The sequence below is a fragment of the Malaya genurostris genome, chromosome 2, assembly GCF_030247185.1.
Source record: "Malaya genurostris strain Urasoe2022 chromosome 2, Malgen_1.1, whole genome shotgun sequence".
Lineage (NCBI taxonomy): Eukaryota > Metazoa > Arthropoda > Insecta > Diptera > Culicidae > Malaya > Malaya genurostris.
The window spans coordinates 56,942,813-56,957,693 of record NC_080571.1 but is presented as its reverse complement, the minus strand read 5'-3'; the positions used below and the strand labels follow the sequence as shown (position 1 = coordinate 56,957,693).

At 36.5% G+C, this 14,881-nt stretch overlaps 1 protein-coding gene across 2 annotated transcripts in view; it reads left to right on the top strand.

Moving 5' to 3' along the window:
• The window catches only part of LOC131432497 (b(0,+)-type amino acid transporter 1), a 166,223-nt gene that overhangs the window by 100,628 nt on the left and 50,714 nt on the right, over positions 1–14,881 (top strand). For both annotated transcript variants that reach the window (XM_058598811.1, XM_058598810.1), the window contains exon 2: positions 12,514–12,639. In XM_058598811.1, the coding sequence (XP_058454794.1) occupies positions 12,514–12,639 (126 nt within the window). The remainder of the gene's footprint in view (positions 1–12,513; positions 12,640–14,881) is intronic.

The following is a 14,881-nucleotide window of genomic DNA, read 5'->3' as shown; positions in this document are numbered from 1 at the left end:
ACTCGGTTCAGTCGAGCACATGGAAACTTTCATACTGGAATGAAGCGATCGATGTAGTAAAAAATTGCAATTAAATAACATTTCTCGCAAATATTTACAATACTCACACTTTGAGGGCCACTGTTCGCCATTTTCAAAATCGAGTTTTTCACACTGGAAATTCACGTAGATTGTTTGACGTTTGGTCAATTCACGTAAACCTTATGTGATGACTCTATTCATTTTAGAGGATGTTCGTATAACATTCATTTTCGTCACGTAAAATATTCAATTTGACATTTGAAACCAGTTTACGTGATTTTTCAAATGAATCGAACGTGCATTTTTATTTGAGTGTACCAATACACTACATTCTCATGTACCACTACTCAGTTTTCAGTGATCCTACATTGAAAATAATTTCTACCTATTTTTGAGGAGAAATCATTCATTGTCGAGCTCTTCTATAAGCTATCCAAAATTAGGTCATTATCAACTCAAACTTTGAATTGATCGGTAAAAATGGGTAGCATGCATTGTTATGGCACTTGTACAAAACTTACATTTACCTAAATTTTGAAGTCATCACTCGTTTCCCAAAATTGGAGAGATGTACTTTAGTTGATTTTGGGTAGGTTTTGACCCAAAATTAGGTAGCGGCTGGTAAGAGTGTACAACCAGAGATCAGTGGAAAAAAATGTAGTAGATCTGACAACGAGATAAACATAACTAAAAATCAGCCACCGCTTGCCTTTGTATTCGTATGCGAGTGAATTCTTGAATGTTCAAGGTTGTTTGCTTGCTAGTGCTAGTTTTACAGGATAAAGCATTTGTAAATTATTTTTCAAATATCATACACTCATTATTTTGTGACAATACTTCCCACTGTGGGTTAACATCGAGCAAACAGGCAATTGTAAACAAACAGATTTGAACCGCTTTTGACATTTCAATTGGAATCTTGACAATGTCTTCGTTGATTTTTCGTGGTAGGGTTGCTATTCAGGTTTACCCAGAAACAATTAGTTCTGAAAGACTAAATCGAAACGCTAAATTATTTGGCCCAGAGTTCGTTATTACTTTGAAAACTTTAATTTACTAGTAAAATATTTGGTTATCTTGGCAAATGTCGTTGATTCTAGCATAATTTCGTCAAATATTCTTAACCTAAACAAAATTCGCCTAAATGAATTTTATCGAATTACATTTTATCGAACGTACATGCAATTGCAATGTGCTGGATGAACCACCGGTACGGCATTACTACACTACCAGCTCTTAAAATTGCATTTACATCGCGAAGCTTGAAGTTCCGACGTATGTTCATTTCTTCAAATAAATTTCCAAAATTCATTGCCATTCTTTTATTCTTTCGGTCGCACTGATCATGAAATAGCTAAGATATTTATCAACCACAGCACCGTTTTTTACCAAAATCAAACACCAGTAGCAAATCTTTCAGTTCCCAAAGCTCAAACTAAATTAAATTCTCCTGTCATCGATGACAATCTTCAACTGCTCATTCGGTTGAAGAATGTTCGTCGACGACAATATCAACGTTCTCGTGATCCTGCTATGAAAAACATAGTTAAGAATTTACAAAAAGAAATTAAACATAGATTTACTCTTTTGCGAAATGAAAATTTCGCTGAAGAAGTTGAACAAATTAAACCATATTCTAAACCTTTCTGGAAACTTTCTAAGGTTCTTAGAAAAAACTCAGAAACCAATTCCTGCTCTCAAGGAAGGAAATCAAATACTTCTTACAAATGGCGAAAAAGCTCAAAAACTTGCTCAGCAGTTCGAGAATGTACACAATTTTAATTTGAACGTTGTGAGTCCTATTGAAAATGAAGTCTCACTGAAATATGAGCATATTTCAACCCAAATGTTATCACACGATGACATTATTGAGACGAATTTTGATGAAATTAAATCAATTATTAGGAAACTTGAAAACATGAAGGCTCCTGGTAATGATGGAATTTTTAATATTCTTATTAAAAATCTTCCCGATGTTGCCTTGAGACTCCTGGTTAAAATCTTCAACAAGTGTTTTTCATTAGCTTACTTCACAAAAATATGGAAAAACGCTAAAGTAATTCCTATCCTCAAACCTGATAAAAACCCAGCAGAAACATCCAGTTATCGACCAATTAGCTTACTTTCTTTTATCAGTAAACTTTTTAAAAAAAATTATCTTGTTGAGAATGATGTCTCATATAAATGAGAATTCAATTTTTTTACCAGAACAGTTTGGATTTCGTCATGTACATTCAACTACTCATCAACTTGTCAGAGTAACGAACATGATAAAAGCGAATAAATCTTCTGGGTTATCCACTGGAGTTGCTCTTCTAGATATAGAAAAAGCATTCGACAGTGTTTGGCACAAAGGTTTAATAGCAAAAATGTCTGATTTCCAGTTTCCTATTTATTTGATCAAAATGATTCAAAATTATTTAACTGATCGTACTCTTCAGGTTAGCTATCAGAATTGTAAATCTGAATTGCTACCCGTACGAGCCGGTGTTCCGCAGGGTTCGAGCGTAGCTCCAATCTTGTATAATATTTTCACTTCTGATCTTCCAAATCTACCCGTTGGTTGTCAGAAATCGCTATTCTGTGACGACACAAGTCTGTTAGCCACGGGTAGAAATCTAAGAGTGATCTGCAGTCGCCTACAAAGGAGTTTAAATATTTTCAGTGATTATCTGTCAAATGGAAAATTAAACCAAATGCAGCAAAAACGCATAAGCCAAGAGCTTCTTTCCTTAAACCAAACAATAATCACATTCTCAATTTGAATGGCTTGGAATTGACATGGTCTGATCAAGCTAAATGCTTAGGTTTAACGTATGACAAAAAACTCATTTTCAAGGATCACATTGAAGGAATCCAGGCAAAGTGTAATAAATATATTAAATGTTTATATCCTCTTATAAACAGAAATTCTAAGCTCTGTCTAAAAAACAAATTGTTAATTTATAAACAAATTTTCAGACCAGCCATGCTTTATGCAGTACCAATTTGCTCAAGTTGTTGTTCCACCGGGAAGAAATGCTTCAAAGGATTCAGAATAAAATTTTGAAAATGATTTTGAAGCGTCCTCCCTGGTTTAGTACAAATGAGTTACACAGACTCACAAATATAGAACCATTAGATGTAATGTCACATAATAATATAAGCAAATTCCGACAAAAATCGATGCAATCTTCAATTGAATCGATTCGATCTCTGTATTAGTTAGTAAGTTAGTATTTAAGTTCCTTTTCCCCATTACACAATACAAGTAGGTTTACAATTTTCCCTACACAAAAATCTCAGAATTGCGGAAGCAAATGATGCCCTCATGGTAACAACCAAATCATATATATAATAGGGCTGAAAAGACACCACTTGTGGCTGAACACCCAATTTAAATCTTAATAATTTAATTTTAATTCATATTCCAATAAAAAAAACACCAGTAGTAGACATTCGTTTCGTTTTCTTCATAGCGAAATAAAGCGAAGCGCGCATCGTTCGTGTTGTGTCTTCCACGCTACACGGTATTGTATTGTCATTCTATATGCCAGTTTGGAAGCTTTGACACTCATCGCCCTGTAACTGCGGAACCGGAAGTCGCATCCGGATAAAATTTCACAGTAGCTTTTGAGACAATGTGAGTATTAATTTAAATTAAGATTTGTGAAAATCTTTCGGTGCTTTTGAAACAGGAAAAGGGGGAACCAGTAATTCGAATTAAGTTTATATGCCCACTAACTAGAAGAATTTATCAGAAAGTTTTATGAGATATGTACCTGTTTTTGACCATCGTTTGTGAAAAATACTTATGAAATTGGTAATTTTCCACTTACCACACTTTAGTTCCAGAACCGGAAGTCGGATCCGGATAAAATGTTCCAGAAATTTTCAGGAATCTATAAGATCTTTCATTTAAATTGTAGTTTGTAAAAATGTAATGAGCCGTTTCCGAGAAAATTGATTACACATATTTTCTATAACTTACATATATTACCCTGTAACTCTTGAACCGAAAGTCGGTTCCAAATAAAATTCAATAGCTGGCTATGGTACCATAAGACCTTTCATTTGAATCTAAGTTAATGAAAACCGGTTCAGCTGTCTCCGAGCAAAGTGAGTGCATATTTTTGACACACACACACACACACACACACACACACACACACACACACACACACACACACACACACACACACACACACACATACATACACGGGCGTACCCGATGGCATGCTTTTATGTTGACGCGTTCGATGCAAATGGTGCAGAATTTTTCGATGATGGCCCAATGATCGTTCTCAATCGGTACGTTAATCGGGCCGATGAACGGACCAAAGCGGTTCGACCAAGTTCTCTGGGTAGTGACGGTTAATAACGTACGGGTTTCTCTTAAATCTTTCTGTTTAGTAATCCTTGTATTGTTTAGATACACTAATACTATCCTGAATACAGTGGCACAAATCTAGGACAGGACCTGACCATTGTTAATCAACTTCGAGAGCCAGTTTCGGACCAGCTCGGTATTGGTTGAAATTGACATAAGCAAGTACAAGTTGTTGAAATTAATATTACTGCAGGGAAGTAGAAAAAGTGTTGTCAGTATCGTTGGTACAATGTAGTTTGATATTGCATACTTTATTTTGCAAATTATCTTTTCAAATTATTAATTTCAATAGGATTTAAGTTATTTTACTTTCTCTTTCGATTATTGTGATGTGATTATAAAGATTTCTTTGGATTGCACAGTTCTGTTTGAAAGTCGAAAGTTTTTGGTATCATTTTATGCAAAGAGTTGAGTGATAAACGTGGAAACCTCTTGGTAATCGATAGAAGAGAAAGTAAACAAAGAGAAACCGACGACACGACCAGGCACTCCGAAGAAAAATCAGCATTAAAACTGTTCGCTAACGATTCACCGCCAGTTACCACAAATCTAGCGACCCCTTGTAAATGATAAAAATAATCTTCTCGAGCAACACTGTTTAAGTTGCTATGGACTAGTTACCAAGGAACCCCAAAACAAATAAACATGTTTTGAAAGCGGTGGAATAGTTCTATTAGTGTTAAACTTTGTCCAAATTAAGCAGAAATGCATTTAAATGAACTCGATTTTCGGAATTTAATCGAAACTATGGATGAAACCAACGAACGAGGACAATGATCCGCTTCTAGCGATTCATCCGTACAATTCAACTGCTAGCTTTTCTGGGCAGTAGGATTCGTTGTAATATATCGGTGTCAAAATTGTTTTGTGTCGGTTGATTGCGCAGAAGTGGAAACAGTATTTCACCGAATAGGCCACTATTCGAGGATTACTAGTGGAATTCCACAAAGAAATCATTTCACCGTACGTTATACAGGTACCGCAGAGCACTAGCCTCGCTCAGCTCGTTGTCGGTCATTTCCATGTCTTCCTTCTCACACAACGGTTTCAAGTCAAGACCTGAATTTTGAACTTGGCTTTATGAAAGACTAATAGCCTGTCCGCACTACACCGGGACGACCGGGACGGGACCGTCCGGGACTATCCGGGACGTTTTTTTTTCCTCATCGGCGATGACTGAGCTGCCGACGTGTGCATGTGTTGGAATCCCGGACCCGGCATAAAATCCATTTGCTTGCCGCCGATATTCCTCACCGAGTTTTTCGCACCATGCCGACAGCCCACACAGAAAGAGAGTGAATTGAGAGAGCAAGAGCGAAAGGAAGACCGAAATGAATCCAAATCGTTCCATTGATATTTCTTAGCTTAATTGTTTGATTGATTTAGTTAATCATCAAGAGTCATTACAATCGAGTAATGTCATTATAATTAGCCATTACATTACATTTTAGGATGGTGATTTTTTAATTGTTGCTACTCATTACATATTGAATTACACTACTGATCCTCGTCTATGGTCCCCTATCGATTATGTTATCATTGAATTAAATAGAAATGTTCATGGTTCATTGTACATCTATTCGAAAAACTATTTTAAATAGAATAAATAAATGGTAGTTCAGTCTTATTATTATTGAAAGGTTTGGTCTGAAGGAACTAGGCTTATTTTGATTTACAGCAGCGCCGCTTTTACGTAATAATGGCCTCGGGAGCAACATATATTTGTGTGCTTATTACTAAGACCGTGGACACGTGCCCCACTGTCTCTCTTATTATTGTTATTATTAGAGATTGGAATTAATATTAAACAACGCAAGAAACAAGTACGATGTTTTACTTCAATTCGAATCCACTGCCATACATTATTAATAAAGCTATAAAGTGATAATGTGACGAAACTTCTTTACAAGCACAGTTACTTGTTGTATGTGAGATGTTTTAATAAATGTACTTATGGAGACAATGGGTATTTTTAACAATGGAGACGTCAGCCCTTATTACCGTTCTCACTTCCACTTTCACATTCACTTCACTTACATGTCACTTCACTTGATTCTCCCTATTACCAGTATCACGCATAGTGAAGTGATCACTGTAGTGGAAAAAACTCATTTTTTCAACGAAATGTTGATGGCGTGATGTTCATAATGGCATCAAGTTCATACAAATAATTACTTTTATCTTTGAAGCGACTTCCGTACTAAGGACCTAAATTCACTTCACTCGATTTTCACCGTGAAGTGATACCGATAATAAGGGTCACAATCATTCAACTTGGTTTTCACCGTGTAGTGATACCGGTAATAATAGCCGTCTACTAAACATGAGGATTCAATTTAACCATATATTATGATTTAAAATTTTTTATTTTAATAAATGTTTATTGTTTGATTTATGAATAGAAGCTCTAGACTTAAGTAAAAAGAGGTGCGTGACAAACGAAGATTTTTACCCGCGAAGGACAAGATTTGGAGGCAGCCAACGGGTAGATTTAGTTCATTCCACTAACTAGCGTCTTGATTCGTACTATGGCAGCAGTTTTGGTATTTCAGGTAGCCTTAAAAAAAAAACTGTTACATCCGGTAACTCTAGGAAGCCAGAAATACTTCTAGATTAGTATGCGGTGCAAACGGCTGTTTGAAATCGATTTATTTTCCCAATATTTCTCTGTATTCAGATGACAATGATTTTGCAGGTTTGAGTACAATTGTTCAACGGTTCGCTTCTGAGTTAACCAACCTTGAAGAAGGGTAAGGTCCAGACTATGTCAGTTTTCAACATTTAGTACTATTATTAAATTTTCTTTTACTTATTCAAATCAAATTGGATTGAGTATAGTGAAAATAAAAGGATTTTTTTTTCTTTAAAAGCGAATTGGTTCATTCCATCAACCGCTCTAATAAGTGAAGAATTTGGAGTGTGGATTGTTTATTGTAAAATTTGTTGCTTTAAATTATTTTGTGTACAAGTAGCCGGGTCAGTCCTTTACATGCTCTACATGCGGATTTTCGACTCGATGGGCCGTTCTCTATATACACATAAAATCAATTATGTTTAATGGTTACCTGATAAAATGAACACTATACCACGTTCACAATTTCGTTACCTATCAATTAGCGAATCTGTGTACCTATATATTTATATTTTCAATAACGTTTGAATACCTACCAACAAGTATTTATTGACCGAGTTAGGTGTAATAAAAGTAGTTTGAAACAAGTATCAGAAGCATTAATATACGATATATTTCATGAGGGACGACGTAAAAACTTATACAGTGACGAGCGTTAAGTGTTAACGTAAAGTGATAAATAATATTTAGTTAGTAGAAAATGGAGAACTTCACTGATGACGAAGTTATGATGATGGCTATTGCATTTGAAGACAAAGAGGAAGATGAGGATCAAACTCCCTCTGCTAAAAAAAAGAAGTGGGTTCATGAAGCTTGGACGAAACGTGAAACGGAGGGAGAATTTGCTACACTTTTCAAAGAGTTAGTAGCCGATGGATAAAAATTCCACGAATACTTCAGGATGTCGCAACACTGCTTTGAATTACTTCTACGCAAACTAGAAGTTTATCCAAAAAAGGAAGACTCCAAATTTCGACTGGTGATTACCCCCCAACAACCCCCCCCCACCCCCCATTGCATTTACTCTTAATTTAGGACTCAATGACAACTATATCATTCAGTTATCGCCTGGGGAAGACTACAGTTCATGAAATTGTGCATGAGACCTGTACAATAATTTGGAACTTTCCAAATTGCTTGGGTGCTCTCGATGGGAAGCACATTTTTATCAAAAAGCCTCCTAATAGTGGCACAGAATTTTATAACTATAAAGATAGATTTTCAATAGTGTTGTTAGCTTTAGTAAACGCAAAATGCAATTTCTTGGCAGTGAACGTTGGGGCCAAAGGAAGAGATAGTGATGGCGGGATTTTCGCAAACTCTAATTTAGGACATGCACTAGAAAACAACAATCTGTCAGTGTCATCAGATTCTATCTTACCTGGAACTGATACTGTAGCACCTTATGTGATTGTTGGAGGCGAGGCGTTCCCGTTGAAAACATATCTTATGAGACCATATCCAGGACAAGAACTGAACAATCAAAAACGGATTTTCAACTATCGGTTGATTCGCGCCAGGAGAACATCTGAAAATGCTTTTGGTATCCTAACACAGAAGTTTAGAATTTTCAATCGAGTTTTAATTCTTATTAGCGGCGGTTGGGGAACCACTGTATCCAATTTGATTTGAATAAGTAAAAGAAAATTTAATAATAGTACTAAATGTTGAAAATTGACATAGTCTGGACCTTATCCTTCTTCAAGGTTGGTTAACTCAGAAGCGAACCGTTAAACAATTGTACTCAAACCTGCAAAATCATTGTCATCTGAATACAGAGAAATATTGGGAAAATAAATCGATTTCAAACAGCCGTTTGCACCGCATACTAATCTAGAAGTATTTCTGGCTTCCTAGAGTTGCCGGATGTAACAGTTTTTTTTAAGGCTACCTGAAATACCAAAACTGCTGCCATAGTACGAGTCAAGACGCTAGTTAGTGGAATGAACTAAATCTACCCGTTGGCTGCTTCCAAATCCTGTCCTTCGCGGGTAAAAGTCTTCGTTTGTCACGCACCTCTTTTAACTTAAGTCTAGAGCTTCTATTCATAAATCAAACAATAAACATTTATTAAAATAAAAAACTTAAAATCATAATATATGGTTAAATTAAATCCTCATGTTTAGTAGACGTCTCCATTGTTAAAAATACCCATTGTCTTCATAAGTACATTTATTAAAACATCTCAGATACAACAAGTAACTGTGCTTGTAAAGAAGTTTCGTCACATTATCACTTTATAGCTTTATTAATAATGTATGGCAGTGGATTCGAATTGAAGTAAAACATCGTACTTGTTTCTTGCGTTGTTTAATATTAATTCCAATCTCTAATAATAACAATAATAAGAGAGACAGTGGGGCACGTGTCCACGGTCTTAGTAATAAGCACACAAATATATGTTGCTCCCGAGGCCATTATTACGTAAAAGCGGCGCTGCTGTAAATCAAAATAAGCCTAGTTCCTTCAGACCAAACCTTTCAATAATAATAAGACTGAACTACCATTTATTTATTCTATTTAAAATAGTTTTTCGAATAGATGTACAATGAACCATGAACATTTCTATTTAATTCAATGATAACATAATCAATAGGGGACCATAGACGAGGATCAGTAGTGTAATTCAATATGTAATGAGTAGCAACAATTAAAAAATCACCATCCTAAAATGTAATGTAATGGCTAATTATAATGACATTACTCGATTGTAATGACTCTTGATGATTAACTAAATCAATCAAACAATTAAGCTAAGAAATATCAATGGAACGATTTGGATTCATTTCGGTCTTCCTTTCGCTCTTGCTCTCTCAATTCACTCTCTTTCTGTGTGGGCTGTCGGCATGGTGCGAAAAACTCGGTGAGGAATATCGGCGGCAAGCAAATGGATTTTATGCCGGGTCCGGGATTCCAACACATGCACACGTCGGCAGCTCAGTCATCGCCGATGAGGAAAAAAAACGTCCCGGATAGTCCCGGACGGTCCCGTCCCGGTCGTCCCGGTGTAGTGCGGACAGGCTATAACTCATACTCCTCAATTTTTACATTCCGCTCGAGTCAGATAAATCCATTAAAATGTTCCGTACTATAATAACCGATCTGAAATTTATTTTGTTTACATTTTTTTTTTTTTTTTAATAACTATTTATTGGAATATGAGTTAAAATTAAATTATTAAGATTTAAATTGGGTGTTCAGCCACAAGTGGTGACTTTTCAGCCCTGTTATATATATATGTATATATATATATGATTTGGTTATTACCATGAAGACATCATTTGCTTACGCAATTCTGAGATTTTTGTGTAGGGAAAATTCTAAACCTACTTGTATTGTGTAATGGGGAAAAGGAACTTATATACTAACTTACTAACTAATCCAGAGAGCGAATCGATTCAATTGAAGATTGCATCGATTTTTGTCGGAATTTGCTTATAATATTATGTGACATTACATCTAATGGTTCTATATTTGTGAGTCTGTGTAACTCATTTGTACTAAACCAGGGAGGACACTTCAGAATCATTTTCAGTATTTTATTCTGAATCCTTTGAAGCGTTTTCTTCCTGGTGGAACAACAGCTTGACCAAATTGGTACCGCATAAAGCATGGCTGGTCTGAAAATTTGTTTATAAATTAACAATTTGTTTTTTAGACAGAGCTTAGAATTTCTGTTTATAAGAGGATATAAACATTTAATATATTTATTACACTTTGCCTGGATTCCTTCAATGTGATCCTTGAAAGTGAGTTTTTTGTCATACGTTAAACCTAAGTATTTAGCTTGATCAGACCATGTCAATTCCAAGCCATTCAATTTGAGAATGTGATTATTGTTTGGTTTTAGAAAAGAAGCTCTTGGCTTGTGAGGAAAGATAATTAATTGCGTTTTTGCTGCATTTGGTTTAATTTTCCATTTTGACAGATAATCACTGAAAATATTTAAACTTCTTTGTAGGCGACTGCAGATCACTCTTAGATTTCTACCTGTGGCTAACAGACTTGTGTCGTCACAGAATAGCGATTTCTGACAACCAACGGGTAGATTTGGAAGATCAGAAGTGAAAATATTATACAAGATTGGAGCTACACTCGAACCCTGCGGAACACCGGCTCGTACGGGTAGCAATTCAGATTTACAATTCTGATAGCTAACCTGAAGAGTACGATCAGTTAAATAATTTTGAATCATTTTGATCAAATAAATAGGAAACTGGAAATCAGACATTTTTGCTATTAAACCTTTGTGCCAAACACTGTCGAATGATTTTGTTTACATTCATCTTGCCTTCGATATGCAGTAACCAAGGTTATGGTGACTGTTATTCAAAATCAATAAATATATCAACTTGTGCTGCCAGTTTAAAAAAAATCACTAGCGTTTCCGATTTGACATTTCCAGTTACTGAGGGGTAGTTAAATTTACGATACAGTTTTGATAAACGAGTGGCAGGTCGTGTCGTCGGAGAAACTGTTACTTACTCTTTCGGCCTTCAGAAAAATCAACCGAGAATTGGCAGCTATCGGTGGATTGTTTACACTGAAATGTTGTGGAATGGCAAGCAATGGCACTCGAATGATGCTCGTCCAGCTCATTTTGTGAGGTTATGCCTATTTCTTGTAAAACTAAATGGCATACTAGATCATTCCATTCCGTTCCATGTAATTCCATATAAAACCTTGTCATTCAAGTGTAAATAATTCTCTGAGAGGTGTCGAGATGACGTCGGCTGATGGCATTACTACTAGACTATATTGTCAGTTGGTTCAATATTCACAATCCAACGGACGTTCACTAGATACGAAACAACGTGCTCTATCGTGAGAAACATCATCGGAAGTCATAAGTTCAAACTTGACAGCTGTCGGTAATTTGTTTACATTTTCACTAAAATGCAGTTAAGTGTAGACAAACTACTTATAGCTGGTAAACGACGTTTATTCAGAATTTATCGTGACCTTATGAGTAGTTTCTGCATTGAGACGTGAAACATTAACTCTCTTGATTATTTTCAACAGTTCGCAAGTGTTGTTTATATGGGTTTATAGTTTTTCGCATTGAAACCATTCATCTCCCAAAATTGTGTTCAAACATAATATTGAAAGCTTCGGCAACCCAAGTCTAAACGTGTTGCAAGTTTCAGCAATTTGTCACTCGTCTAATCAGTTATGAGTTCTAAAATTCTAGAAGCTAACAGAGAACACATTCGAAACTAATTTCAAGTAACAATGCAAGTGAGACGCAGAAGCAACTTTCGTTCTGGAAGCTACCATCCGATGACATAAATTTCAATTGAGTAATTTACTTTACAACCATCTCCTCTACAGTACGGCACGTGTAATGTTAGACCGCGTGAAACTCGTTTCGCTCATAGTGGATCACTATAGTTAATTAAAAAGACACATCAATTAAAAACTCGTTTTACCTATATTGTTCTCTCTCTTTCTCTTTGTTTCTCTGTGCCCTTTTTTACCCGTATCCCAACAGGACATAATGTGTCAATTAAAGACGTATCAAAGACAGACTGGAATTCCCAAAATGGGAACGGAACCAAGGATCCCAACGGGAGTATCGGGCGGGGGACGTCCGAAACGGCAGAGACCGACTCATCAGGTGAGTTCTAGCAACAACAACAACAATAGAATCAATCCCGGATCGCATGCCCGAAACAACCCCCATCCCCAAGTGTGTAGTTTCTAGACGGTAAATGCAAAACTGAGTCTATATACATTTTACTATCAATATTGACATCTTCTTGTGTTCTACAGTTTCCTCAATTTGATTTTGCGGTTATCATATCTATGTTCATCTCTGTTCCTACCTTGATTTTACCTATTGATACGAAGAGTTAGAGTGTGATCCACTAACTTTGCTCAATGCATTTGCCTCGGAAGATAGAAGCAACAAATATTGTCTATGAAGGTGAAACCAAGAAATTTAAACTGATTGCATTGCAATCATCCGGTTATGAACAAAGTAATCCATGAAATTCTTACGTAACCAGAAATCATTGAAATTGTCAGTAAAATAGCCCTTTAAGGAAACAGTGAATTGCTCGACTTTTACATTAGTTATCTGATGTAAATCGATCAGTAATGAGATTCGCTAGTCGCAAATTAGCATTATTAAGGTTTAGCTAACAAACTAAGAAAAACAGCCATTGTTAAGAAACACGAAAGCACAATAACCCGACTTACATCCAACGAATTGCTATGAAACCGGTTCCAATATCTTCGATCCTAAGAAGCCATAACGCAGCGAAAATAACAAAGCAAAAATTCGACGACGAAACACCAATTTTCATCTTATCCCTAAATCAATTCATTGAGCAAAGATTTTATCAGTTTCCTACTTCCCATAATCATTTCTGCTGCGTGCACTGTATTCTTACATTACAATCTGTTGTCTGTCGCTAAATCCGTCGCCATACGAAAAATGTCATGTTATTTCACATTTGAGTATCAAAATTCGGTTTAGTTTGTTTCAAACCAACTTATAAAATCTGATATGATTTCATTGCAATCGTCTTAGCCTAGAGAAATTTATAGGAACAACTATTCCTACGCGAACTTAACGGAGTATATCCGAATAAAGGACCATTCACACATTTCAGTTCCGTGAGGGTTCAGTGAAAGTGCCTTCAGTGCGCCGTCAGTTCCGTTCCGTTTCCGTGCTGTTTCCGTTCCGGCACAGCCAATGCAATGACATACCGACTTCAGTGAAAATAAAAAATATCGGTAACGACGAATTTGTGTTTACCGGACGGACGCTACACTGACGGCGAGCTGCACTGAAACGGTACGGTGCCGGATAGGTGTGAATGCGCGCATAGAAAACGAATTAAATAATATCAGTATCCGTGCACGGTGTCGTGCCGGCACTGAACCGGACCGGGTATATGTGAATAGTCCTTAACTTTCGTTTACTTCCAATCAGAGATTCCAGGTAAAAATTTAAAATATCTGCAGACAGGGTCTGTAAATCTGAAAAAAAAATCTGCAGTCAGCAAGTATGTCTTGCTGGCAGCAATTTCTTTATAAAGTATGACACGCATAACTGACTTGGCGTGCAAAAAAAAAGGTCGCGGAAATTTCAAGTCTGTAAATATAGACGAAAGTCTGCGAGAAAACAAAAAATGTCTGCAGCACTATACCCCAAATCTGCAGATTTACAGACAAATCTGCAGACCTGGCATCTCTGCTTCCAATCTAGTTTTCCGTGCCATTTATGCCAATTCCCAGTGAAATTTGTCGACCCGCATAAGTCCGATCATCGGCCCGATTATCGGACCGATTGAGCACGATAAGGGGCCGATCGTAGCGCTTCGATCGGCCCGTCATCGGACAATTCTGCACCATTTGCATCAACCGCGTTGACCTAAGTAAGCTTTATGTTTACATTATGTAACGCTAGAGAAACAGAGCGAAGGCATTTTCGAGCCGACGTCTCTCCGATAGGGTGTAAAAGAGTGTTATACATTCTTTTGTTTCGATCATAAATGCTTTAACCTTAAGGTTATTCGCCTCTTAGGGCCAGAAAGACTCTGGCCCTAGGTTTGAGGTTAGAAATCCAACCCGATATATCCCATCCCCTGAGTATCTGACATCCGCTCTCTGCTTTGGTATATCTTCACTCTTTTGTTCTACCGATACACTATATAAGCTCGAAACGCAATCAAAAGCTTTCGTGTACGATGCGTCCGATGTTCGGATTTACTGGGTTCTGATAACATAACTGCACACAGAGAAATGGAGCATGTTGAAAATAACAAATGTCAGTAGATTTTCAAATTTGATTCTTGTTGATTTCAAGCTAGAATATGATTGTTTTGAACCAATTTCTCCCTTCAACATCC